Below are 27582 nucleotides of genomic sequence, written 5' to 3'. Positions count from 1 at the left end.
TCCCCGATCGCTGACGGGTTACGTGTCCGTTAACGTACACTCCGATACCAGAATGTGTCACCGTCGAAACTGTTTACAGCCTCTTTGTAATCGTTCTGCGCGATACCTCCAAGTCCAATCGTGATTATCTAACGATTACGGGGAAAGCTCGTCACGGTTACGAAGGGATAAATTATCGCTCGGCGCGGTGGTAGAAAATTTATCGGAGACCACCGTCCACAGAAACGAGCACAATTCTCATCTAGATAAATTATTAACCCCTTATTTCAATCATCAAAGTACCATAGTACCGAGTCTTCGCCGTGCTGTATCCGGGCATTTAATTAGAAACGTTGCTCCCTTGACCGACCGATGGTGATATTCGCGCAATATCTGCACGCGACATCCGAGTTGTTAATATCGCTTGTCATTTCGAAGATGGATATCGTGGCTGGAAACGTCACCCCGAATCTGATCCTTAATTATGGTACTACGTTTAAGCACTTCATGCAATAACGATTATTAGTTTACGTTAACGGAGATAAATGTACAGCGACGATCAAAAGTATTAGCACTGCCAAAACATAGAGGGACAAGATTAAGAATAAAATAATAATTTCCAAGGAAACAGGGCTTACTTATAAAATGGTATAGGTACGTTAAAAAATATTTGTTTCTTGACTCCAATGTAGGTCTCGTTGGACGTAGTATAGATCCGTCACTGTGCACCGATCGGTCTCGCTCACGCGTGTCCTTTGAGTCAGGTTGAGTATCACTGACAGATTTGTAATAAGTGTAAGCGGATCGGCACAGATGCGTCGCTCGCACTGGTCCCGTTTGCGCGCTCGCGCGCGCTCTCTTCTTGTCGAATCCCAGCACACCGTGAAACCATGATGACGCAACGACGAAGTGTTGGTGGAGGTTGGGAGCGCGGGCGACGTGTCGCGAATGAGCCTGTGTAAAAGCTTCACAGCCAGCTGCACGGCAGGCTGCTTAAGTCGCGCTCACGACTACGTTGCTCAGGGTACGAACGATTTCTATGTTTTGGAGAAAGTTTCGCTGTCTCCGTTGCGTTGTCGGCGAATAATCGATGCCCCGACTCTTTACCGCTCGCCGTAAACTTTTATTCGAACGATAGGTAACGAACAATATCACGGTCGACCTACTGGATCCTACTGGATCTTACTACGCCAACAGATTCGGATTCGACACATCGAAGTCTCTAAAGTTTGCTTAGTATTAGTCCAAAGGCTGATTTAGGTATGGAGTAGTTCGAGTATCAGGCCAAAGGCAACGAACAATTTCCTACGTGAGTCATAGTACGTCGATCGTCGTTCATACTGGCTCGCGGTGCATCATATCGACTCGGCTTCCTTCGCCTGACGCCGCGCCGCACTGACACGGCGTAGGACTATCGGAACTATACATGGTAGACGCGTTACGGTACAGTCACCGTTCGAGGAGAGGCTTTGTAGTCGGTGGCATCGTGTACGGGTGGTGCAAAGCAAGTAGGCAGGCAAAGCTCCGATCGAAACGGAGCGAAGCGCGAATCCGAGTCGGAGTCGAAGTAGGAGTTGAAGTTGCGCGAGAATCGGAGTCCGAGTCAAAGTCGGAATCGAAGTTGGAGTCGAAGTCGGAGTCGGAGTTGAAGTTGAAGTCAGATTCGGTTCGGGTCGAGTCGGGTTCGGGTCGAGTATAGCCGAACGCGTGGCTACGTGCGCGCTTCGCTGTGGCGTGGTGCGGCGTGTCGTAGCATAGCACGTCGGAACGGGTTGGGACGGGACGAGACGACACGAGACGATACGGCACGAGACGATACGAGACGGGACGAGACGACACGAGACGGAGAGGGACGGTGAGAGGCGAGGCTAGTCGAACCGAGCCGAATCGAGTCGAATCGAGAAGAGAGTCAGTGGCTGACGACTCCTCGGGGCGTCAGGTTCTCTGTATGGGGCTTGTTGTTGTTTCGCGCTCCCTGCAAACCACGTGCGCAGCGTGACAGCTCCGTCACGGACGTTTAAAGGTACGCGGCGTTACCGTACAATAACGACGTCTCTGCTTATCGCGATCCAAGTTTTCGAACGATCGAGCGAAACGGAACAAGATTTTTACGATCGAACGCTCTCGAGGAAGAATCGCATCGTACGAGGAAAGTAGTATAATCGTTTGCCGTGCCGAACACGCTGTTTTAAAGTACCATCGTGTCATCGTCCATTGAAATTTCGAAAGTGGTATCGCGTTTGACAGAAGTGACAGAGTGCGTTCGAATTACGCGCGTGGCACCATTCGAGCTATCGATTCGACTCGAAAATCCATGTTCGACGCTCGAACAAGTTTCAATTTTGTTAAGCGATCGGAACGTGCTGTACGGGTGCTACTTGTTGGATCGCATAGCTGCCAATAATGTTCAGAAACGCGTTTCAAGGCCCGGCGAGATCCGTGAATAATAGAATGTTAAATTTGTCACGATAACTTGGCTACGTGCCCTCGCCGGTTATCGCAGCCGAGACTTTCGTTAGCAACTCTTATCGGGCTACGCGAATAACCTGACCGTGCGCAGCGTAAATATTATGAGTGCAGGAATCTTCGAATCGTGCGACGAGTTGAAATTACGATGTCGTCTAATCGCGCCGAGCGCGTTGCCAACCGCGAAAAGCATACGGCGGAAAATCGCGCCAAGGACGAATGATGTTCGAAGAATTTATCAGCCCCGTTGGCCAGAGTCTCGAAAGAGGTCGCGTCGTTGCTTACCAAAAAGCAAATAAAACGTCTCGAACGAGCGGTAAGCCTGCTCGTGCCATTGAGGCGGCAGCGGGCAAAGTAAGTGGACCGCGCCGGGCAAGAACGTAACGCGGGTAAATTAGTCGCGGAACGGGTACGTCTGCGACAAGAAACGGAGTAATAACGACCGCGGGCCGGAAGAACGTGGAAACGAGCGAAGAAGGAGGAAGGAGGCGGCGGGTGTACACGTATTTGCGAACCGGACAAACTCCGAACATAGACAACCACTGCGGGGAGATAGAGAAAGAGAAACAGAGAGGGTGGGAACCGTACGGGAAGGGGGAAGGAGCGAAGGAAGGAAAGAACGATCCAGAGGAGAGGGAAGAGAGCGGAGAGAAGATTTCTGGGCACGCGCACTCCACCTGCTAGCGTGTAGTGGCACGCGCCATACCCACCCCCCTCCGCTGTGGACGTTGCGGACCTCCTCTCCCCGCGGTCCCTCTTTGCCGTTACCTCCTGGTTCTACCGCGGCCGCCGCCACCGCCACCGATTCTTCCCTCTCACCCCCGACCCCGACCCCGCTCACGATCTCCCCACGTTCCGCGGAGCCTCTCCTCCCGCGGGAATCCCCTCCCGTGCTCCCCTCACGCGTGCCACGGTTTCAAGCTGTGACGCGCGGGAGTCAATCGCTCGCGGACTTCGATAGGACGAGCACACAGGTCCTTGCTCTTCCTCTTCTTCTCCCGTACGCCTCTGTCCGACCGTTCGCGCCTCCTGTGCCTCGTGTTCTACCGATCTTTGCTCCGATATACTCGTCACCCTCTCCGTTTCGATCTTTAAATCTCTTTTCACCCTCCTCTCTGAGAAACCCGATCGGTCTCGAAGACATAGACAGAGGATAGAGAAGGGAAGAGGGAAGATTCGTAACGTCGCGTGGCCGACGATTTCAAAATTCGCGGTGCATAATCGCGATCGATTCCCATTGCAATCGAGAGACAGACGGTTTGCCGGGGCGAGGAAAAGGCGAGCCGTACGAGAAGAGTTGTGCCGGCCGATGTTCGCGTATGAAAAAACCCGGTCGTCCTCCAGCACCTCTTCCTCCTCTTCTTTCCGGCGTCCGTTTGCTGCCAGGGGGGCAACGTGCCGGCCGATCTGTGCATTGTAAACAAAGGGAACAAAGGGCCAACGGCGACAACGAGGTGGACGACGACGAGGAAGACGAGGAACGAGAACGGCGAGTACATCGAGCACGACGAGTACGGCGTGGAGAAGAACGTAAGAAGGAGGAAGGAAAGCGAACGAGCGCGATAAAGAGTGGGGGGCTGACGCGTGCTACTACCGCCGTTACTTCCATCGCAACAAAAATAGTCGAGTCTCCGTGGAGGAGGAGAGACAGAGAGAGAAGGAAAAGGGAAGAGAGATAGTGCTGGCGAAGAAAGAGGAGGAATAAAGTTATCGTAATATATACACGCACACGTGTGACTGAGCATACAGTGGGGTCACGCGCGATACAGTGGTTCGGAGCAACTCGTCTTCTTTCGTCCGGTGCGTGACGTATCGGCGAACAACCGAGACAAACACGATCCGCGGGCGAAAATAAATACGCGATAAATTTGGGGACGAATCGCGCGAGAGACGCGAGACGGAGAAAAAGGAAGAAAACAAGCCGCTCCGCGACAGGAAAGTTTTTATTCTGGACGTTGTATCTGACTTTCGGTGCCCTTTGCCGTCAGCGGTGACAGTGCGCCGCGCGATCAGCTGTTCGTCGCGAGGCCTCGCGGACTTGGAGATACTCCACGATCGCTGTCATCCTCCACGAATCATTTTCCAACGAAATTCATAGTTCGTGCTCCGACACGCCACGGGAAGAACGTTCTTCTCGTTCTCTGTACGCGTGTTTCGAGTCGACGTTCTCGAACCACCTGTTGACGATTTACGAGGGAAAATCGACGCTGTCCGCTTCGAGGTTGCTCTCGAGTCGTTGTACGTGGCGTGCCATCGGAGCAAACGAGCGATTCTACCAGTTCGGTTACCAGAAAAGTGAATATTTCCCATCGATCGTGTGCCAGGTAAAAAAGAATAAAAATCAAGGATACGAGGAAAATCGTTGTTGCCATGGGTTCGATAACATTTCGTCGAAAGAGTGTCGCACGGACGTGTGTGGAATCGGTGGCGGCACATTGACATGCAAATTCGGGGCGAGTTTTCGCCGGAGGAAGTCGGTGTTAAGTATGCGAGCAGAGAGAGCGTCGGTGGCGGAACGGCGCGTCGACTGTTTTTCGGAGTGAGCGTTATCGAGACGTTGTTAATACTCGTTATCGGTCGGTCGCATCGCCAGTGACAGAGACTCGACGCGTAAAGGTTCGGAGGTCACGGAACCGTTGGACGATATGCGGCACGCAAACTCGTTTCAACGAGCAGAGAATTTTGGCCCGCGGAACAAAGGGGCGCTCTCGCTTCGAACGGGAGAGGAATCGCGACGGGATCGTGCGTTGATATGCTCGGGGTACGCAGGAGCGTCGATGATTCTATTCCCGGCGTCTTTTTATTCGGCGTGCCGTTAAACAGGCAGTGTGCACGCGCGTTGGCGACGTGTCGCGCGCGGGAACTTCGAGTTCACGGGTGATAGCTAGTCAAGTGATCGGAAGGGCATTACGTTTTACGGGCATCGAGACGGGTTCGTGTATAATAAAGAGAGGCTCTCGTGTTAGACCTAAGTTTTTGTACAGTAAAGAAAGAATATTCTACGTATACTGTTGGATTCGAGTAGCGCGCGTGACGACGGTATTCGAACACCGTTCAGACTGTTCGGCGCCTTTGTACATTTCGTTTTCTGTTATATGCGTCATCACGGGACGCGGATTGTTACGTTGTCGCGAAAGAAACTTTGGAGAGGCGCGCGCCGCGACCGTTTCCGGAAAAGTGTCGCGGAGGCGACGAAAGCGAAAGTGTCGCGCGGCGTCGTGTGTACGTTCGACGCGGGAAAAGAAAATGACCTTCAAGTTCCGTTGAGAATCTTCCACTCGGATCGAACGGAAGAAAACATGGATCTGTAACGGGGGATCGTAGATCGAGGAAGAAATTGCGACAGTGTGTTAGTGCGGATATTACAGTGACGCGAAGAAGTGATCGGAGGAGGGGCATGGTGGGCCCCCACCAACCAGGGCCACAGGCCCGGGTGGCCCCCCTGTAAAAAGGAAATCTCTCGCTATTGTGCCGCTCCTGCTCCATTACACTGCCTGGAATGATGGTATGTCCATGAAAATAATATTCTTATCTCTCCGTATCATAGTTTTCTTTTCTTCGCGATCGTTCGCAGCCTCGCTCCTAACCGGGGATTTCACTCTCGTTGTTGTTTCGCATCTACGCGAGGTTAGGCTACAATGCAATCAGATTTATGATTAACGAGTATGATTACCGTCTAGTCGAGACAGTGATTAACGATCGTCGCTACCATTATTTGTTTATTTGTTTGTTATGTACACGGATTTAACCCACTTGTACGTTACGAGTGGCAAAACTCGAATTGATTTTTCTCGCTCGAAACACTAGGAATTCTTGTTAACCTTAATCCTACCGGAATCTAAAGTTTGGATCACGTGCCAAGGTTGAATAACTGTAGGATACGTGAGCAAATTTGTACACTAATGACGTTTTATGTATTTTATGATACGTAAAGTAAACTGTAAACTGTACTTGTACCATGAACTATGCAAAGATTATATTTTGTTCGTCTTATATAGCGAAAGGGCTGAAAATTGAGCATGTTATTATAATATTTGTTCTTCGCGTTTTCGAGCGTACTGCGAATTCACGCTCTGTACGTTCTCGAAAATAAGCTCCAGCCAACATTAAGGGATCAAAGTTCTGCGAACAATGAACTGCGACTCGCTATCTGGGGTTTTCATCCCCGCATTCACCGTTAATGCACATAAAGGATATCGATTTGTGAATTTTTTATCTCGTGCGTTGTCTGTCGGTGACTTTGAATGCGCGCGAAACGTCACCAGATAACGGAAGTTCCGGACCCGATAAAAATTATTCGAGCCCGCGAAACCGATGAAAAATCCTGATTTATTTCCCCCTGTATCATCGGGGCTTGGGTTCCCGCGATGATGTATTCACTCTCTCGAAACGACGCCGCGCGGAATCTATTTCTCGTCTTACCCACGCATTGGTCTCACTCGAAGATTCAAAGAAACCGGAAACGTCTGACCGCCGTAACTGTATTGCACCACACGCGCTGGTTGTTTGTATTGAAATTGCGCTGCGTGTCCCTTGGTGCGTATAACACGGTCGTATTTATTATACCGTGACTTTGTGCACCGGTGCAATGTTCGACGATGATCGAACGAAAATGTGGTCGCATATGTTTTTCACGGAAACGATTCGATTCATATTCTTAACAGAATTGTGGTCTGATTCTTGAAGCGAAATCTTTCAAGTTTCCCACTCGAATTTTGTATGGTATTGCGCGGTATTTAAATTCCCTTTGTCCGTGGGTTTGTGCATTCTATTTAATTAGTCGAGTAACCGAAAAGAATGATCGATATTGTACGATATCCAAGGTATACTAAATGTCGCGTGTCACGGTAGGCGAACAGACGCTTTCGGATATCCCAGTGGCTTCTAAAAGTTGGTTCAAACCGTGGACCAGCAGTGTACGATGCGATGGAACGTGGAAGTTTGATAAGACGATGGCGTGGGTTCGGCGAGACAAGCAAAAATTACGAGAGCGACGCTATTGATTCCGTCCCAGTTAGGTCGTCGTTGGCTTCGCTCTCCGGGCGTCCCAGGAGCGTCAAGATCGCATGCACACACGTAGAACAATAGATTGACCGTCGACTAACGGCATTCTGGCGGTCGGACGACCGATAATAGGGGCATCCAGCGCGAGCTCGCGGACATTCCGCGTTTCTCCGTCCTAGGCGCACCGGTTCCGTTGCACTAACGACCGGGGCGGTAGTCGGGAATCGGCCATTCGTGGACGGTTCGCCTCCTGTCTTCTTTAAAACCGTTCGCCAGTTTTCATCGAACGACCGTGAGAGTAGCACGTTCGCCATTTCTAACGATGCAACGTCAATAGAAAGTCAGTATACGGTAACGTCTCGGTTATTGATCAAATCTACGTTAGAGATATATGATTAGGAGTCATCCCCACCACTGTTTATGTTAACCCCTCGTATACGAAATACATACAGATAATACCTGGCTGCGAAAGATAAGTCGATCTCCACGGATCGAACAAATATGCTATATAAAAAGTTTGAAGGTTCATCGATACAGTGGGATATTTAAATAGCACAGGTCCAGAGGTATAAAGGTGAAAATTCTATCAAGAACGTTTAAAAAATCGATTACTTTTTTATTGGATTCTCTAAAAGTATGTACGAGCATAAAAATAAAGAAAATTGCTTTATAATATCATACTTGTAACCACTTGTTGCTTGAACCGAATGAAATGTACACGTTACAAATCCAAATAGAAAAAATTTCGAACATACAAATATACAAATCCGGTTACATGGATAATATAACACATATTTTTTCCGCTTAATACATTATTTTCTGTTTTACAAGCAGTTATAGTATAATTAAAAACAAATTTCCTCAAATATGTCCAACGTTGCCCGTTACTTTATTTTATCGTTCTACACGATTATAATTAATATTTATGTCAATGCTTTTTTATGCGCAATAAAAGTATCCATTTTTATCCACAACGTGGCTTTGTATTTTCGCGTTTCATGCTCCCGTTTGAAGCCTAGAATTTCCAATTTTTCACTCCACGCACATTTCGCTTTATCCGCTACTTTTTTTTGTATTATTTCCCGTAAATAATTGTATTTTAGCCATTTTCTATCGCTTTCCTTTCAACGAAAGGGCTACAGAAATTCAATCGTCCCCTGCATTTTCTCGATGTACGCCTCATCGTACATCGAGAAAACAGTAAGAGCAACTGAGAAACAGTGAAAACAATTCAGGTACAGTTAATACTCGATCGTTGGAAACTCATTAGTAACTCGAGATACTTTCGGTCGCGTGATGGAGGTAACAACGAACCTCGCGGTGTCAGGAACTGGTGGGGATAACGTTGTGACATAATGAAAGTATTTGCGGTATTTTTATTTGTTTCATTACCCATCGACAATTCTATAATCGAAACCAAGACTAACTGGTATCGTAGGGCATTTCGATCCTCCAGAATACACTATTAAAATATGAGACTCAGGGTTAGGGTTAAGGGTTAAACGTCAAAAGTCGGGTTGAAAGGGTTAAGCAACCGATCGACGAGGAGGGTTGGAGTTGTGTCGCGAGGAAGAAGGGGGTTGGTTGGTGGTCTGTCGTCGCGACGCGCGTCTCGGCGTCCCGATTCCGGCGTGTCATAACAGGGGAATGAGCTCTGCTCGGGTGGCCGGCTCATGGCTGCATCGGAATTATTTATACCACTTGATTACACGCGTTGTGCCGTGCCGAGGAGCGACGGAAACTGCCGAGGCACACTGCCCGGTGTACATATATCGTGCACGCATCGTTTTATCGAGCATCGATGCGAGGAATCCGGCATACTTTTGCCGCTTCCGCGATATCGAGCGCACGATAAAGAGTATGAAACGCTCGAAGAACGAACAAAGGGTACGGAAAGGGAACGAATCGTGGAATCTCTTGCGTCGTTCGGTTTTGCTTTCACGTTGGGTTCTTTGACATTCTAGGGGGAGGTAATTGGGTAATTGAAATTTCTACGGTCGTTTAACACTCGCCCAACGGAGGCCCTGGGTCTGTTTTTGACCCGGGACTGATTTTAATCGGTTGAGTCAGACACTTGGCGCGACGTTTGTTGCGTGAACGCGATAAGGAGAAACGATACTTGCTACCTTCTCGTAGTTCAATGCTACGAGAATATATATTCGTCAAAATACATTCGGATATTGGCTTCTACAGCTCGAAGTTAAATACGTAAATTTGAAAAACCAGTGGCGGATCTATAGTTCGTGATCGGCTCCTGAGCAGAAACGAGGTACAATTTTAGGAATCACTAAATATAATATTTCTTGAAAGGATAATAGTTGACGCTCGTGATCGAATATAATAGAAAGTAGGTAGAACTTGCTATGAAAATTCAGCACTAGGTTGGCAAAAAGGTTCTTACGCAAGTCCGTTAATTTTATTCGATGTAACTTCTGACGTAACGTTTGTTTACAATTACTGATTTAACAAGACGGTCGGTACGTCAATGATTTATCGATACATTAATTCTAATAAGAGTCAAATGGATTGAATTTGAATTTCCGTACAGATTTTCTTTTCTCGGTGAGTTTAAAGTGCCGTCACTTAACATTTATCAGCGTATAATAAAACTTGTTGCCAATGCTGATACTTTGAGCCGTAGTTTCGTGTCTTCGAAGCGTCTAATACTTGTTAAAATGTATAGTAGAAAGGAAAAAGGAATAAGAACTCGACTCGAAACCCGGTAAACTGAAATTTCACTGTGACTCATCAGGAGTGACTCATTGTCAGCCTCTGTTGTGCACGGTCCACCGTTCGAGGGTTAATCGTATCGATTGTCGAGCGTGCATCGAGAAGTTGTCTCGTTCGAAACAGCTTTGCGGAGTTTCTGATAATCGTTCGCGCCTCGGGAAAACTCCGTGGCCTCGTCTTGGAAGATACGAACTTTATTAGCTGTCGCGACTGACAACGATACCGTTTGTCATTACTACGAAAATGAAATCAGACGTTCTAGCAAGAAACCGTTGTCTCTCGCGAGCGTCTCCTTTCATCCGAACGGATATTCGAACGCGACAAATACATATTTTATTCATAGCGTGTACGTTTCGATGGACGATCTAAAAATATCTGGCATACAAAATTATTGAAATATACGATATTTTGTGGGACACCCTAATAGGATGTTTCAATATTTATGAACGCGGGAGGGCCGTTCCGGTCGCTTTAATTCGTGAATTCCAGCGAGGAACCTGTTCGTTAGGTGTATCACGATCCGTTTTAGAAACACGCGGCCGTCTGGAGAATAAATTTATTTTGCTTGCCGAAGATGATGGCCTCCAGAAATTTTTGATCGTTTCCAACGGCTCGCGAGATGGCGATCGACGACGTTACTTTTCAAATTTTCGTCTTCCCCGTGGAAGATAAAGTTAACGATGTTCGATATCGATGCGTTTCTAAAGGACTCGGTTGGATGTAGAATTTCGTGTCTCGTCTGCGATACGTCGCGTCGTAATTAGCAGCTACTCGAAGACTATTAATTCCCTGGTAGAACGCAGAGTCCCGTAACTCTCGATCCGAGGCACCGAAATACGTCTCGACGACCTTGCCGCGTTATTAGGCTACGCTTTAAACGAGATTTTCAGCAGCGTCTCGCTGTTCTGTCGATAGACCCTGTGTCTGTGAAGATATATTTAGCTTCGTAGCGGGGTATCGCGGATCGTCGATGCAGAGGGGCGATCCGGCTCGAAAACAGATAGACAAGCAGATAGATAACGTTGGATCTAATATAGTATAGTCTCAGAATATAATTCCTATTCGTAAAGAGCGGCCTCTTTCTTCCAAACCATCGATAACGACGATAACGCTTGTAAATGTCGATGGTCCCTTCTTTTATAGTTTTTCCAACTCTATGATAGTTTTATTTCTATTAATTATTTTGTATATCGTCTTGATATTTAAATTTCTCATTTTACACAGATTCTGCATTTTATTCATCGAGTATCTTGGCCATCGATATCAAAATTTGCTACGGCAGAAAGATTAAAGGTCTCAAGAATGAGTAGTTCGATCGAGACTCTCGCACAGCGTTCAATCTAAGATCGTAGGCTTTTATTTTAGTCGCTCAAGGCTATTGCTGGGTGAATTCCACCGTGCTGTCTTCGACCACTCTTGCTGCACTTTCTTATCTATTCGATTCGCGTTTGTTGCTCCACTTTGTTTGTTTCCGAGCCAGGAATGAAAGAAACAGGGATCGCAGACTAATGAGTTGAAAATCTACGGTAGCAAAGAGAGGAAGTAGGAAAAGAAAAGATTCTTTGGTAGAAAGAAGATAAACGGAAACTGTCATTTGGCGATCGAACTCTATGGCACTAATCGAATTATGCTATTTCTTGTAGAAAAGAAACTCCGATACTTGAGATTTTTATTTAATTTTATTTTCCTCAAAGGGGCATTGCAAAAAGTTTCGAAAGCAGTGGGTCAAAGGGTGAGACGACTCGTAATCCTAAATCTCGCGGATCATTCGTGCATTTCTCACGAACGAACGAACAACAGAACTAAGAGGAGAAGAAGGTCTTCGAAATAATCGCGATTCGTGATCCCCGACTGCCCTGTCGTCGCAAATATTCCACGACGCGGGTACGTCCGATACTTTAGCGCGCGCTGTAACTCGCGTTGGCGTCGTACGCGGCCCTCTTCGTCGCTCTTATTTTCCCCTGCTCTCTTTAGCGTCGTGGTTGGTGTTGTTACCGTCCTGGTCGGCTGTTTGCGCACGCCATTCCTCGCGATGCGACCGCGCTTTACGACGCGATAAACCACCGCGTTTCTCAGCTAATTTCCACTCCGACGAAAAGTCGTTCCGGCCATGAATTCTTTCGACGCTGCGCCCAGAAATATCATGTCGAGATTTCAGGTCTAGCTCGATCCTAGACTATACTAAAAAATTACATAAAAAACGTACGAGTAGATTGAACGATCAAAAGATCAACCCTGGGTTAATTCTGCCACCTAGAAAATGTCTGTTCAGAGTTTACTTACCGTTTAACTTGCTCACTGACTACTTCCTTGTTTGTGAAACGTCTTGGAACTGGTCGGATAATTGTGTCGTTAAGAACGAGGCGCAAGTGGTAATTAAAATTTTTAAAGATAGATCTTCTACCTTTCGCTTTTTAGTCGTTCAGCGAGAACGTACGTATTTTAAAACGGGAATTTTTTAGTTTCTGCAACGTCAGCTGAAAACAAAAGAAGCAACGATTGGAAGGGAAACAATGCATCCGAAAATATACTATCAAAATCGAATGTGTATTGTCAAAAAGTTTTTTACACTTCGGGAGATTTTGACAATCGGTTTGAAAAAACACTGTTTCGAGATAAACGCGTTCAAAGTTGCCGGACCGTGTTCTCCGGCCATCTGCCACGCACTCGAAAATATTTTGCAACTCCATCGCCTTCCACAATTTCGCTACACCCGAATTCATCCAATATCAAGAACGTTTCTAAGTACGAGAAATTCATTTCTTTTTTTTCAAATTCACCCCGTGCTTCAGGGTCGTTGTTTCGAAGTTCTCGAACCGAAGATCCACGGATCACAGTCGGAGGAGCGATCGATGTCGGCTAACCCAAAGAACTTGCTCTTTCGTCGCACGAAGAAACCGAATGAATTCTTCTCGCACGCCATTGAAATTCCTCTGGCCCTCTCCTCCGAGACTACCATACAAACGGAATTAGCGGCGTCGTTCTCACGACCAGAAACGCTCAGTTTCAATCAGACGTTGGCGCGTAACGGCGCGTAGGTGTCTCGAAAGCGCGGAGAGCCATAAAGACGCGTTATTGGCTCCCTCTTTCTCTTACCCTTCCGTGTGTTCCTTGGAAAGGGATGAGCGAGACAAAGGCAATTCCAGCCGGAGCGACGGAGAGAATAGGGCCCAATAGAGGGGTTTACTCGGTTGCTTTTCCTTCTCGCGGAGGACTTTACCGTGGAAAGAGGGTGGCGAGGGTCGACGAGCTTGCGGAGGGCGGAGGACGCGTAAAACCTCCGGCCGCAGATCGATAGGAAGGTCGGAGGTGTGTCGTGTCTGTTAGAGTTTGGCCCGAACTCGCGATTACGTAGCCAGCCTTTGCTGGTGCTACTTGCGTCGCGTACAGTGGCGATTTCGCGAACAAAATCGTTCGATTTCGATTTTAATCCACTTTTGCAGGATGCTGGATAACGCGCACGAGTCGCTACTAACAAAAGATTGGGTGCTCTCAGCTAACGGTACTGTACAGAGATCGTAAGTTGTCGACGAATTAAATTGGTCGTACCACCATCGGGATTGTGTCATTATTAGCTAATTGCCAGTCGATCGTGGGCAAAAGTATCGAGCGTTGAGAATCGAAAGGTGGGGGATTTCTGGATGGGAATAGCCCGGAGTGAGTGACCTAACCCAAATCTATTCCCTTGCCTCCACGCTGGAAAGTTTGTGGACGCTTGGCAACTTACGATCTCTGCATAGTACATACCTCACACTATGAATATCAATCTTGTTCGCCTTCTTCCATCGAAGCGGCCCTAGATGGTGGAAGCTGGCATTCGTGAGTTCGAATTCCATTTATCCCTGTATAAATTTTGTTTCTTTATAGATTAGAAATAGAAAAAAATGAAGTTACAGATTATCGTTTCGATATCTCTGCCGAATGAGTGAATGGATTTAATATTTCGTGTGCACGTACAGAAAATGTCATTAAGGCATTTATCCTAATCGTGTCGACGGTAAAAATATTCATTTGCTTCGTCAGCAAGTGCATCGTAGCTTAGAATGCTGGAAGTATTTATTGCTTAGCGTTGGAACACTTTAAACTTTGTTACTTTAAACTGTACGTTAAATATAATGCAGAAGTGAATAAATACGTCTATAAAAGTTTTTATTTCTATTTCTTAAGCTTTTAGTTAAAAAAGCAATCAAATAGTTACGTGCATAATCGTTTATCTATGCATAGAAATATAAAGATCATCGAAGGTCGTCATAGATTAACTACGATGGAAAATAGTTTACTTCCAGGAATCGATCGAACACTTTCGTGTCTTCACTGGTAGTTGGCATATCGTTCTTGTAATCGCTATACGGATCGTAGAATGTAAACAAACATTCAATCACGCCGTTGTACGCTGCATATTTATCTGTATCCATTAATACTATTATTAGTCTGCGGTACGCTGGCGACCAAAGTACAGCTTTGTAATATTCAAACTTCCAAAATGCGGTATACGAAATCGGAGAAATGTAGCTGTCTCTATTTACGGTAAATTTCGGTAAATTACGTGAAAAGCAGCGCAGTTGCGTGGAAAATTTCCTCGTCGTGCTAGACTTAGCAATAAGGATATTACGTAGTATTCTTCGTACGTCGCATTATGCATCGCATTGTCTCACGAGATCGAGCTAAACGCCCATTTAATTTAACCAGAAATGTAAGTTTCGCCGTTTTTATTTCATTTCTCTTAAACTTGTATTTTACTTAAAGATTTTGATGCGAATCTTGAGACCCTCGCAGATGTACCCATATGGAATCAGAACGAAACATCAAACGTCATTTTCTTGAAGAATCGTTGATTAATAAATTTGAATTTATATTGAATCGGCTTTGAAAGATTTAGAAAATAGGAGGTTTTTAATTTTAACTGTGCCTTCGTGAACAAGGGTCAGAAGAAACTTTGTGGTTGTCTTCGGGTCTTTGATCGTACGAAATCAGTAAAAGATATAAGAAATTTAAAGAAAGAGGACTTTTATCAGTATTATTACTTCTAATAAAATTCTTCGGTACGTAAATACAAAAGTACTGGATAATGAGAAAGATTGAGATTACTGTTCCTTGCTCCCAAGACCAAGTTTTCTTTTCTACCTTCGACAACTACCGAGTATAAACCAAGAATCTTTTATTCACTTTTTAACCGTGCTCCTATAATTGGCACTTAAATGCGTCAATGTTTGATCACGGATATTTTTAGAACAAAAGTTTTAAATAAGTTGCGTTTCAATCATAATAGCCGTTCGATATTACTCTAGAGGCGCTCGTAAATCTCTTCGTAATCGAATGATCAGCGTATCGAACCGAAACTTCTCGGGAAGCGTGACGTTGCTCGATCGGTGACTTACCGAAAGACAATAAATTTACGTAATATGCTAGGGTAAGTACTACCAAACTGGCGTTCGCGGTGATTTTTACGCGTACGATTATCCGTTCGGGAGTGGGGCGAAAGTGATTTTATTAGAACAAGTTTATATCTGAAGCAAGGGCGACGGAGAGTCAACCGGTTTATCTGCGGCAAAACGTGCGTTGTGGGAATTCTGGTGCTAATATCTCGCGAACGAGCTGTCAGCATCGTCAACGGGTATCTTTACGTTCTTTTTAATGTTTTTTATTGTCGACGAATAATCTTCGCGCGTTTATCTGTCCTCGTGGCGACAAGCCGTGTATTTTCATTCTCGTCGCTGTAAGATACGCGTCTCGTTCGCTTTCCTCGGTTCGTTCTGTATCGTTGTTAATCGATTCTTTGTCACGCGAACCGATTAGCCGCGAAAACTCGTCGATTTTTTTAATAAAATATCAATCGTGTAACAATAGCAGTGCATATTTGTATTTCGTTCGTAGTTTTAATCGACTGGATGTACTTGGCGCGAACGTCGCCGCTGTTCGCTGTAAACGGAGTCGAATTAAACGCTTAGTGCGCATTATATTAGTCCACGTGCCCATAATGAATACCGTGCAAACCAGGAATGTCAATCACGCAACCCGTGAGCCGCATGCGAACCGATCCATTACATTTCATTAGATTTTCATTAGATTATTTACTCGAAACACTAATCTTTTAATACTTTAATACATTAATAATGTTAGTACATGGCACATTTTGATTCTACAGTAACGTGAACGTCAAATTTGTCTCGAGCAGCGTATTATTGGAACGTTACGTCATTGAAAAATGGTCTTCAACCCCTAACGATCAAAAGGCTTGTCACAGTTACCTATACCATAAAAAATATACTTTTGTTTCATCCTTTGATATTCCGTCGCCTTTTAGGCGAGTATTGCAGAACAAAAAGAATTGGTTGGGAGTAAAATATCCTCTACTATTCTGAGGTAATTGTACGTTCGTGGCCCCGCGACACGGCAGTAAAGTGTAAATTGTCCCAGAATGAGTTTTACATGGTCGGTGTGAAGTAAGTGCGTGCAGGGCGAGAAATAAAAAGCACGTGGCGAGTACTATGCAGCGCGGCGCGAATGCAAGCGTTATCGATCAAGTATTACCGGAAGCCTTATCCGTGCGCAGAACGCGAGCAGAGCTGTCGGATATATCGCGACGAGTATCCTTAATTATCGGCGTCGCGCGACCAACTAAACGCTAGCCTCTAACGTAATAAAGCGCCTGTTGGGTCGTGGAAAATTCTAAAGGTCCGTTTTCACGTGACATTAATTCACGACTTTTAATTCCGTGACATAAGTCGCCATATCGCGATAACGACGCACGACGCTAGCGAGTAGCTTTGTTCGCGACCGACAAATCCAACGAATCTTTCCCTGCTTTTTCTACAAATATTATTTTCCACTGCAAAATTGCGATTAATTGTACGAACATACTAACGAGTACGACACTTATCGATCTTGTCTCCTGTAAAATGGCAAACGAGGCGGTGAAGCAGCGTCCGTTGGTGATTCGTTGACGAAAAATTGGACAGAAACGGTGCGTAACGATCGCGAAACAGCAAAGTCCGCGAGACCGTTCTCCGGAAGCAATCGTCCGGTCCATCGCGAATTAATATGCATATCCGGCGATTCGTATGCAAAACGACGCAACGGGGTTTTTCGGGGGAGACGGGAGCGTAAATAATTTTTCGAAATCAATAAACGCGAGCGCGCCGCGTTCGTTGTAAATTTAGGTACGGCTGCACGGTCGACGAGCAACGGAATAACCGTAGATCGCGATAATTAATAACGTAACGGATCGAGTACGATCGATCCTCGATTCTCTGCTCCCGTTCAATTATTTTTCCGGCGTTTTATTAGGTCGCTCGGAGAATTCTCGAAGAGAAACGAACCGTGGCGGCGGTTCTCGATTTCCTACCGAATTCTCTACGCGGTTTCGAAACGTCCAACCCTTAGAAAATAATAGTATTACCAGAGAAGTGGTGTATTTGAAACTAGAATTTTTACTCGACAATTTGCTGTGTGATTGGTGCAGCCAAAAATACAAAAAAAAAAAATGATCCGAATATTATATTTAACTAAATTATGGACGCGGAGCGCGGAGTAGCAAGGAAGACGAGATTTATCGGAGTAGTAATCGATTCCTCGAAACCGAGGTTCTCGACTCGTCCTTTTCCACGGGATTCGCGTTGCGTTTCGCGCACATCGCGAACGGTAACGGAAGATTTGTAACGAGCCGTATCGGGCACGACGCCATAACGGAACAGCCGTAAATCATTCGGGCGTACTCTTTCGCAATTAAATCGCTCGCGCTCATTTTGAAGGGAAACATATCAGCCGCGAGGGGCTCTGTAAATCACGAACGGTTAATAAAGCTCGGTGGGGCAGGCGTCGTGCCTTCCTCGTTCGTGAGCCCTCCCGACAGCTAAGAAATTCGAGAGGACTGGGAACTGCATTACGACCGATCGGAGGCGGATCCGACACCTCCAGTTTTATTAACCCGTAATCCAGGCTAAAAATCGTATCACGTAGTAGCTTCAACGTTTTGCAAAGGGAAAAATTCTATCAAGAATACCGTTTTCTTCCGACTACGAATCTGAAGATTACTTTAAAATCTACACGACGCGAAACATCGCCTCTCCCTCGTTTCTCTCGTGTTTCCCGCAAAGTTTCCTGTCTCGTGATCCGTGTCAGACTTTGGTTTCAACGTTGCTGATGTCGGGTTCCCGCGATGGTAACATTATACACTATCGATAATCTTAGGATATATTGTTAGGTAACGTTTCCTCGCGAATGGTCTAGGCCAACAGTATCAGCAGTGTTGCTGGACGCTCGTGATGAATCGACGTAGGTGAAGGTGCGTCCTACGAGCAGAATATCCGCCTATCCGTAGAATAGGGATCCTAAACAATATGGTGTACAGCGTGTCTCAGTACGAATCAAAGAACGTTTGTCCACTACCCTCTGTTTCTACTTACGCTAACAATCAACCTATCCAACCTATTAAATTACGCACGTAAACAACTAGTATTTTTTCTTTGTTGCAGGTAAGTGCCCTATGGAGTTTTCGAGACCAAGCAGACTCGGATTCGTGGGTAAGCAGCTACCTTTGACCCGAACTAAATTTGACGAAAAACAGGAACAAAGTTCCGAAAAGACGCCGGAGATAAAAATTTCGACGCTCACGGAACGTTGTCCGCGGAAAATCGTAACGCCACGTGTGAGATCCGCTCGTTGGCCAGCGTCGTAAACTCCCAACCCCCTCGCGCGCTCGAAATCGTCACCCCGACGGCGCAAAGACGAGGAAGTCGAAACATTGTCGTGGGTTTTTGATCTTCGTCGTCGAGAAACTTTTCGCGACGCGGCGACGACTTAAAGGCAACTCGCCGCCCGGAAGTTGCCACTCGTGGGTAAAGTTCACGAGACCGTGCCGACACTTGCACCCTCTCTCGCAGCTTCTTCTTCTTCTTCTTTCGCCCCTCGTCGCGTCCCTCCTCTTCGTACCTGTCCTCGCGGTCTCTTTCTGGAACGCTCGTTTGCTCTGCGTTTCGTTCAGCCCCTTCCCTCCCCATAACCACCCCCTTCCAGGGTTCGATCCTCTTCCTCCGCTTGTATCTGTTCGAACGCGCGCCCGTGCTCTCGCCCTCGACGACGACTTTCATGCAAAGCAACCCTCCGTCGAGTCGATGTGCGAGCGCGAACGCGTTCAGAGGCGGTCGGAGGGCGAAAGAGGTCGAAGGGAATCGATATTCGGCGGCGGCACGACGCGAAAATCGGAACGGTGGCCCACTCGTTTAACCCCTCGTCGCCGCGACGAGGTGGCGAAAACCCTGCTGCTCCCGGTTGCTGCCCCGTTCTCTTAACGCGTTCGTCGCGACGCGAATTTTAAACGGTCCCCCCGTCAAGCAACGATTTCAAGCAACGAAACGAGGGATGAAAAGCGTTTCTGCGTTTTCCAACCCTCCAGCGATTTTTTCAACTTCCTGTCTAAAACAAATTCCGGGTTAATTTTATTCGCTGGCATATAGAAGCAAAGCCGAGTCTACGGCAAGAGTAGAAGATTTTATTTGTCTTCTGCATACAAAAATTTAATCATATATTAGGGGTTCGTAAAAATGTTCATCATTTGAACATGGGTGATTTTGTATTGCAAATTATAATTTCCTTTTATTTTTATTTATCGCCTCTTAAAAGTTCTTCTTAAATATAAATATAATTGGACACGAAAGGTCTCGAAATTACTAATTTGTATAAATTGAATTCGTTGTTGCGAGATAAGATAGCCTTAGCGGGGTAGTTTGAATGCCGGACCGGCAGAGAATTAGCGTAGTTCGGTAGCTGGAATAATAATGTTCGTTTGGAGCGTCGGTGCAGGCGAGTTAGGCCGTGTTGGGCGTTAAATTGCACTCGTTTCCTTGTCCGTTCGTGGCGCGAGCGAAGAAATTCGCACCAGAGGCAGAGCAGCCAGCGCGTGGACGGCGGTATCTTTTTTAATTAAGCGTCCACCCGGCCCAGCGTCTGATGACATAGTTGAATAAATGATAACTAGGAATAATCCCGACGACCGTGTAGGCTACGCGGCGTAATGAATATTTATCCAACCTGGAGACTACTGTACCCGCGGGGCAAAAATATTTCTCTTCGAAATATCGCGGCGTCCTAATAAAAATTAGACGATAGCAACGATTATGTTTTTTAATTTTCGTATCAAATTATTTTCGAATCCCTCGTTTCGTTTCGATGCTCGAGCTCGGGCTTTTCAGCCATGAAAGACGGGAGGATGGGGATTCGATGCAACCTGGGGACCCAGGATATCGCGTAAATAAGAAAAGCTGTAAATTGCATGATTCCTAGAGCTCCAGAGTCTGCTCCAGTTCTGGCCAGTTATAAATTTCCGCAAAGACGTTTGTTCTTTTCGTCCAGCCCCGGTCCGATAAGTTCGGTTCGCGATGGAAACAGTCACCATCGACGGTGGATGTAAGTCAGCCATCACGATGTTTGTTCAATAATCAATTCAACGCCCCCGATGGGAGTCTTGCCAAGGTGCTGAAATATTTTGCTGGCTAGCACGCGTCGCGATGCCCCGTGCTCGTAAGTTTCTAGAATTTATTCGTCGAAAACCAGCCCAGCTTGCAGCCCGATCGATCCGTAGCCTCTTCAGAAACCACCGCGGACCAGAGACCAAAATTTTAAACAACCCTCGTACGATATCGAGCCATCGAACGTTTCTATTTGTCTCCTTTAATTCGTCGAAGCAGATTCGAACCAGTCATGTCTCGCGGTTCTTCTTCCCGGAAGTCCTCGACCCGTTTGTTCCTGAGCGCTCTTTACCTTCCGGTGTTCGCGTTCCACGGTTTCACATTGTGAAGCGTACGGAACTGCTGGATATCTAACGCAAAAATTTGCATGCGTATTGTAACACGAGCGCCATGTATCGCAGTTTTTCTTTTCTGTTCGCCGTTCCGCGAGCTCGAGGTCAAGGCAGTCGCTGATAATAGTCTATTACCGCAGACCCAGTGGACGCTTTCGCGGATTCGCGCAAACGCAAACAAAACTTCCTCTAAGCGAATCGAGTCGTTTCTATTCATAATATGCTTAAAGATAAACTTCCACACGCTCGTGTAAACAAGCTTATTCAAAAATAACAATAAATGGAATATGTTGTCTTCGCTTTTATTATATAACAAGTTTAAGGGGATCCTTGATTTCCAAGACCAAGTAACCCATCCTCGGTTAGACGTTTTCAAATCCATTATTCGTCGTCTCGATCGAACGCAGGGGTAGCTACGTTTCCCTTCTGTGACTTTTTAATAATTCTGGAATGAAAGGGTTAACAACAGTCGCGATATCGCGGGAGAAGCACATGTGTCGAAGTTTGCTAAGCGTTCGCGAACGAGGATACGCGCGATTCGAGCACGCAATCGGCGGCGGCGGCGACGGTGGCGGCGGCGCGACGTAAGGGTTGCACCCGCGAACTTGTCGCGTGCGTGTACTTTCGTTTCGCAAATGGAATCTCCCACGCTTATGGTGAATAATTTCACGGCTGGCTTCTGAATTATGCGCCAGCATTAACTATGTCGCGCATACGCGCGACGTCGGGGGTTGCTTGGTCGATGCGAAATTAATACGCTCGGGGTATCATCGAGTCTCGCCGTCCTCCATCGAGACAACTGCCGATTCGCTGCATTTCCTTCGGGCCCCATTGTAGTTTTTACGTTGTACTAATTCCCGGTCTCGTTCCACGAACAGTAATTAATTTCCAGGGTAAATGTTCTAAATATTTTAACCTTTCCTTTCTGTTCCTCCCTTCTGCGTACTTTTTCAACGTTTTACCAGAGTTGTATTCTACTGCAATTTAATACAAGATGGTAGGGCGCGATTCGTCGTGGAAAAATAATTCTCTAATACGTTGGACGTTTGATAAATGTTTTGAGGAATGATTTCTATCCATCGATAATTCGTATTTTTTTAAGTCGTAGCGCGTATCTTTGTTTTTAAGATACCACAGAGCGTCCAACGATTGTTTCGACGAAAATGCGTCGTGTCTTTCGGAAACAATGGAACCAGAGAAGGTAACCTGACTCGCGAACATCGCCGCGGAATTACACATCCGCGTTAGCCTCCTCTCCATTGTCGATGCACGCGTGTCGCCTTCGCAGAGAGAGCAACTTACGTTTGCACGCGAGAATGAGCGAGATAGAGACAGATGATGGTGAATCAGGGCGGGGGTAACGCGTTACGCAATCTCGTCGTCGCACTTGTCGGTAATTGCTTATTTATTACCCTATCACGTCGGTGGGTCCGAGTTTTTCCCGGCGCCGTTGTCGAGGATGTTATCCTTTTCGATGGTGTTCCGCTACCTCGTTAAATCGATCAGCTTTCAGCCACGAACAGTGGCAGATCCACACTGGTGGGTAAAATGGAGGCATCGGATGGAAAAGGGCACGTGCATTAAAATACCGCTTCGAGAAAATCTATTTCTAACTTGTCAGTGAGGAATTAAAAATAATACAAGAAGGTTGTGTTTTTTGTTCGACGTGAAAGTAAAGATAAAAATTCAGGCTCGAACCTTTCGAGGAGTTTAGGAGCGGATCGAGCTTTCGCGGAGCAGAAATTTACGAGGATTTCTGACGTTGCGAGCGCACTGTCGTTGGGACGCCTCGGCGTATCGCGTATTGTGCCGTTTACGCACGTTACGATCACGTGATTCCATTATGCCTGCCTCTGTGCGATTTGTTATTGTAATTACTGGAATCTGCATATCGAGCGACGAAAGTCTACGGCCGCGCTTGTGCTTTGTACCGTGACACGCGGAACTATCGTGCAACCGTAATAGTTGACGCGTGATATCATCTAACTGTGGAATACGAAAACTGATCTTGTTTTCGGAATCGGGCGAAAAGGGATGCTTAAAAACCTCTGCTATACTGGGTAAAATCAAAATTATTCGCTACCATACCTAAACGAAATATATATATCGTAAAGAAACACCTGAAAATTTTATTCTGCGGTCTTCGATTATTCTCTCGAGTATTAGGTACAGGTATCTTTCTGGCCGAGAAATTCGACACTCGTATGCACCAATCTAATAATAATCGTTGGTCGTGTGACAATTTAGGTCGATTTTCTGTCATTCGTCGACAAACGCCTCTCCGTTGAAGCTCGATAAGGTCGTTATACAGGGGTGGAAAAAATTAGGTCAGAAAGTTGGAGGTCCACTTCCACGATTCCTTCCCATCGGAAGATGCGCCACTGTCTCCCCAATCTGGTCGAGTTTTGCGCCCTTCTTTGCCGCGCCATCCCCGCGACTTTCGTCGAACCGTTGCGGTTCGTTGGCGGTTTAGAATCCGAACGTAGGCGGGAAAGTTGATCGTAATGCCGTCCACGAAAGTTTCTGTCATAGGGTCGTTTGTCATTACGCGTAGCGAGACATACTATGCTGCTATCCTAAATCAAAATGGCATGTCTCGAGATATTTTCGTAAAATTGAAAGAAAATTCTGTAACAACTTGGCCAGCATTTTGGATTATCGTCGTCCCACGCGTGAAAGGACATCGTAAAGACAGACTGTTGGGTCCGTTTATCACTGCATCGGTCAACTCTGTATCCGATATGCAAAGCGCTGGTAACACGTGGACGAAGAAGTGTACCACCTTGTAGCCGAAGATGTGGGTGTTAGACGCGATCGAAAAGTTGCAAGACTGTAAAAGGGGCGATCGTCTCGAAAACAGCGACCCCGACACGATGTCGTATCAGGGCTCTCCAAGGACTTTCGTAATGGAGTTGTATCAATAATATAGGGGCGTAATAACTTCGGAACCAGGGGCTGCCACACCCTATTAACCGCATCGCTTCCACCGCAATTACAGTACGCCATCGTACACTCGTGGCTTGACACGATATTACTAGGCACTGATAATAAAGTTATATAGAGATAGCCCTGTGATGGCATGCATTTACTCTCTGCGCACGTGCGACGAATAAATCGGTTGTTGATCATCTTCGACGGTCTAGCTCACGCAAAGTTACAGAGTTTTCTCAAACTCTTTACATTTTGCTAAAGTAATCTTTATGGAACTTTTTATTATTTCCCGACTATTGGCTCGTTTCTTGCCAGATTCGTACAGGAACTCTCCGATCGCCATTTTCGCAAGTTGTTCGCTTCGGGAACAATTTATTTGGTAACAAATTATTCAGATGCGTAAAACATGAGAATCCGTTGGCGGAAGATCGAGGTATCCAGAGGAGGATATGGTAAAATTTTATATTACAATTCAGTGAGTTTCTTTATCGTCATCTTGACGTACAAGATTTTGCATAATCGAACAAGATCCCTTATTAATTCATCGATGCAGTTTTTGCTTCTTCTAATTGTAAATAGAATCGTTGATGCCTCTTCCTCTGTAATGTGGAACAATTTATAACCGAGCGTATATATTTAACTTCTGTTACCACCTGTAAATATTCAATCCACTATAAGGCGACATTTCATATGCACCAACCCAATTCAATAACTCTTTGTATTAACTATGCCTCGTAGAATGCGTAGCAGTCGACACAGTTCTTTGTAAATATTTATTAATCTTTTCTCTCTGTGTAGTTAAATACAACGAGATTATTTGCTCGGAAATCGATCTTGGTATCTGGAACTTCCTCGCATGTTTTTCCGTGTTCGAATACGTTCCTATTTTTATCCAGGATGTTCGGCTTAAAGTCATGCTTATTGGCCGATGACGCCAGTACTGCGATTAATTTGAATAATGTGTCCCAACGGTAACGAATAACACATACAGACGCGCGAATTGTTATATTCGTTCCTTACAGTACAGTGAAAAGTACTTCGGTAATACCATCCAAACAGGGGACTATTTTATTCGTACATTACTTTTGGTACTGTGCAAACATAATGTTTGGCATATCTGTTTTAAAAAGCCTACGGTTGTTCACCCTATCTGTACTCAATCAATTGGCTTCGTTATCCCACAATTAGTATCGCTGATACTTGATGCTACAATCGCAAGATGTGTCGTTTAATAAAAGATTACATTTTGGAAGCGACCGTCGTAAAAAGTTACCGTGCGTTAATTGGTACAACTTTGCTATAATGTTCACCGTAATTAGGGTACAATATTGATACAATATACGATTTCTGATAAGCATATTCGACGTGCGTGGGCGAGGGAACACAGCGTCGAGCAATCCATATTTCTTGTCGGCCGGTCGAATCGCCACAGTCGCCGTGTTACATTTACATTTGCACAAACGAGTATCGTAATTGCATCTGCGACCGCGACACGCGAACGAACATGAGATGCGCCCGGCAAAAATTATTTCGCGTCCTAATTGAAATACATTCCTCGTCGAAAGATAGTACCGTATCACAGGATCGAAGAAATTAAATCATTCCCACGATTTGATTGGCAGGTTAGCCTGACAGCTGTGGAATTAAAAATTTATACATTTCTTTTATCATATCTTCGTGGAAGTACTGCCAACGGATCGACGAAGTTTCCCCAATTGAAACGAGTCCAAACACGACCACATTTGGATTACTTTCTATTGTATACTTCTTTTAACATTTTTGAAAAGTTGTAAACTGCTTGGAATTAAAAGCAGTCCGAATATGGTCGTGTTTGGAATCGTTTTCATCGAGAAAACCTCCCCAAGCCATTGGCAATACTGTCGCGAAGATAAACTAAAAATTTTTTAGGTTCAAAAAGGAAATTTTGGGGCCATCTGTTAACGCAATGGAACAATACGATCGAGAGAATCGTTACTTTATTTCATTCGACATTTTTCGATTTACGTGGCATTTCTTTCGCTGGGGGTGCAGAAAGCACGTTTAGCAGAGAAAAGGGTGGCTGAAAATTTGATTGCGATCGAAAGCGTATTACGATGAAACGACAATTGTAACGGCATTGCGCGTCGGCCGCGCTGAATTGATATTTATACGTCTGCTTCTAAATTAGAACGGCTTATAAATACGCTGGCCGCAAATAGCGTTCCATCCGCGACACGTGCGACCACATGAGATGCGCTTTATCCGCTGTTTATTATTTACTGTTTACCCTTTGACACATCGTCCCTCCGATTACACGGCATCGATGCAAGCGAATTCGTCGTCAAATTTGAGAGATCGAGCTCCTAACGTGTCGACTTCAAATAAACGACTGTACGAAAAAATGTTTAAAATAGAATTGCATGGTGTCTAGGGAGGCTTGCAGAAACATTTTTGTATCGTCCATCGAAGCAGGTACCACTTGTGGAATATCCTGTACGACCCATAAAGCGATTAAGCCCTTCGTTGCGAAACGCGTCAAACGTAAAACGCTCGGTGCTCGTGGACGCACGGAAACTGTCCAGTCACGTTGGTTTTGATGCGTGACAATATTCGCTCGTGCTCTCCCGCGTTCGCAGATACGGCGCTCCACGGCACGAAAAGGTTAATAGTCTCGTGATACGTCGAAGACGCGCTTGAAAAATGAGGGAATAAATTCGCGTTGTCTCTCTGGATGCTGGAATAGAAAGATTCTCTCGTTAGCGGGAATCTGCAGGCTGCTCCGTTTCGTGGAAAAATATCTCTGACGCGAAACGACGACGGTACCTTTTCAGATTTCGTAATTTCCATCGAGAGACAATGAGATCCGGCGAACAAACGCGGAACGACGCAGGCATCGAAAGAGGGAATTGCTGCGAACGGGTCTTCGTATTTCGAGGATTAAAAGCGCGAGACGGTCGGCTCGCCGGCTGATATTTAGGTCGTGTTAACAGTTGCGTCGCTAGCGGAGAGCATCGTTAACGAAACGTAACGCTCAATAGAGCAGCGTATCCTCCCACGCAGGAGGCAGCTAGCGCGCGCGTCAAGGTTACTGACACGTTTCTGCTTATCTTCTCGAACTGCTCCACGGCGGCTTCGAATCGAGAAAATCTGGCCAAAACCCACTGCTCGACGAGCAATCGTTAAATTTCCTACGTTCAGATTCCATTCTAGCAAATTTTTAATCAGAAATCTCAACGTCAACACGAATTTTTCCAAATTAAATTTTGTTCGCCATGTTTCGACCCGATTTCGTGGGACGCCCTGTACACATTCCTTATCGTTCCCCCCTGGGATTATCGGCTCGACGAAGTAACGCTTTCCCGTCAGCGTTTTCATTTCCGAAAATATTCATTTACTCGCGCAACCGCGCTGCATTACTTCCGGTCGAAGTGGCGGAACGTTGGACCCCCCAAGTTTGGCAAACTCGTCGGCGCAGTCGTTAACCGATTTCGGGGGTCGAATCGGGTTTACGGGACGCGGGCAATTCCCGCGTTGCTCTCGCCTATTAATTTGCAATCGCTAAGCGGCAGAATTAATCGGTCGTGCGAACTCTTGGAGCGTGATAAAGAGCTGGACGCGGTCAGGGGTTAGAGGAACGAGATAGGCACAGGGAGAGAAAAAGATGGCGCGGAAGGGAAATAGGGCGTGGTAGGAAG

At 46.0% G+C, this 27582-nt stretch overlaps 1 protein-coding gene across 2 annotated transcripts in view; it reads left to right on the top strand.

Annotated features, from left to right (window-relative positions):
- Positions 1-27582, top strand: part of Mam (neurogenic protein mastermind) — a 202794-nt gene that overhangs the window by 102336 nt on the left and 72876 nt on the right. The window contains exon 2 of one of the 2 annotated variants that reach the window (XM_076770015.1): positions 18654-18701. The exons of the other annotated variant lie outside the window; for it this stretch is intronic. Coding sequence (XP_076626130.1) covers positions 18654-18701 — 48 coding nt within the window. The remainder of the gene's footprint in view (positions 1-18653; positions 18702-27582) is intronic. 2 annotated transcript variants of the gene reach the window in all.

The sequence above is a fragment of the Colletes latitarsis genome, chromosome 1 (assembly GCF_051014445.1).
Source record: "Colletes latitarsis isolate SP2378_abdomen chromosome 1, iyColLati1, whole genome shotgun sequence".
In the NCBI taxonomy this organism is placed as follows: Eukaryota; Metazoa; Arthropoda; class Insecta; order Hymenoptera; family Colletidae; genus Colletes; species Colletes latitarsis.
The sequence above is the reverse complement of the archived record's forward strand: the minus strand, read 5'-3'. Positions and strand labels throughout refer to the sequence as shown.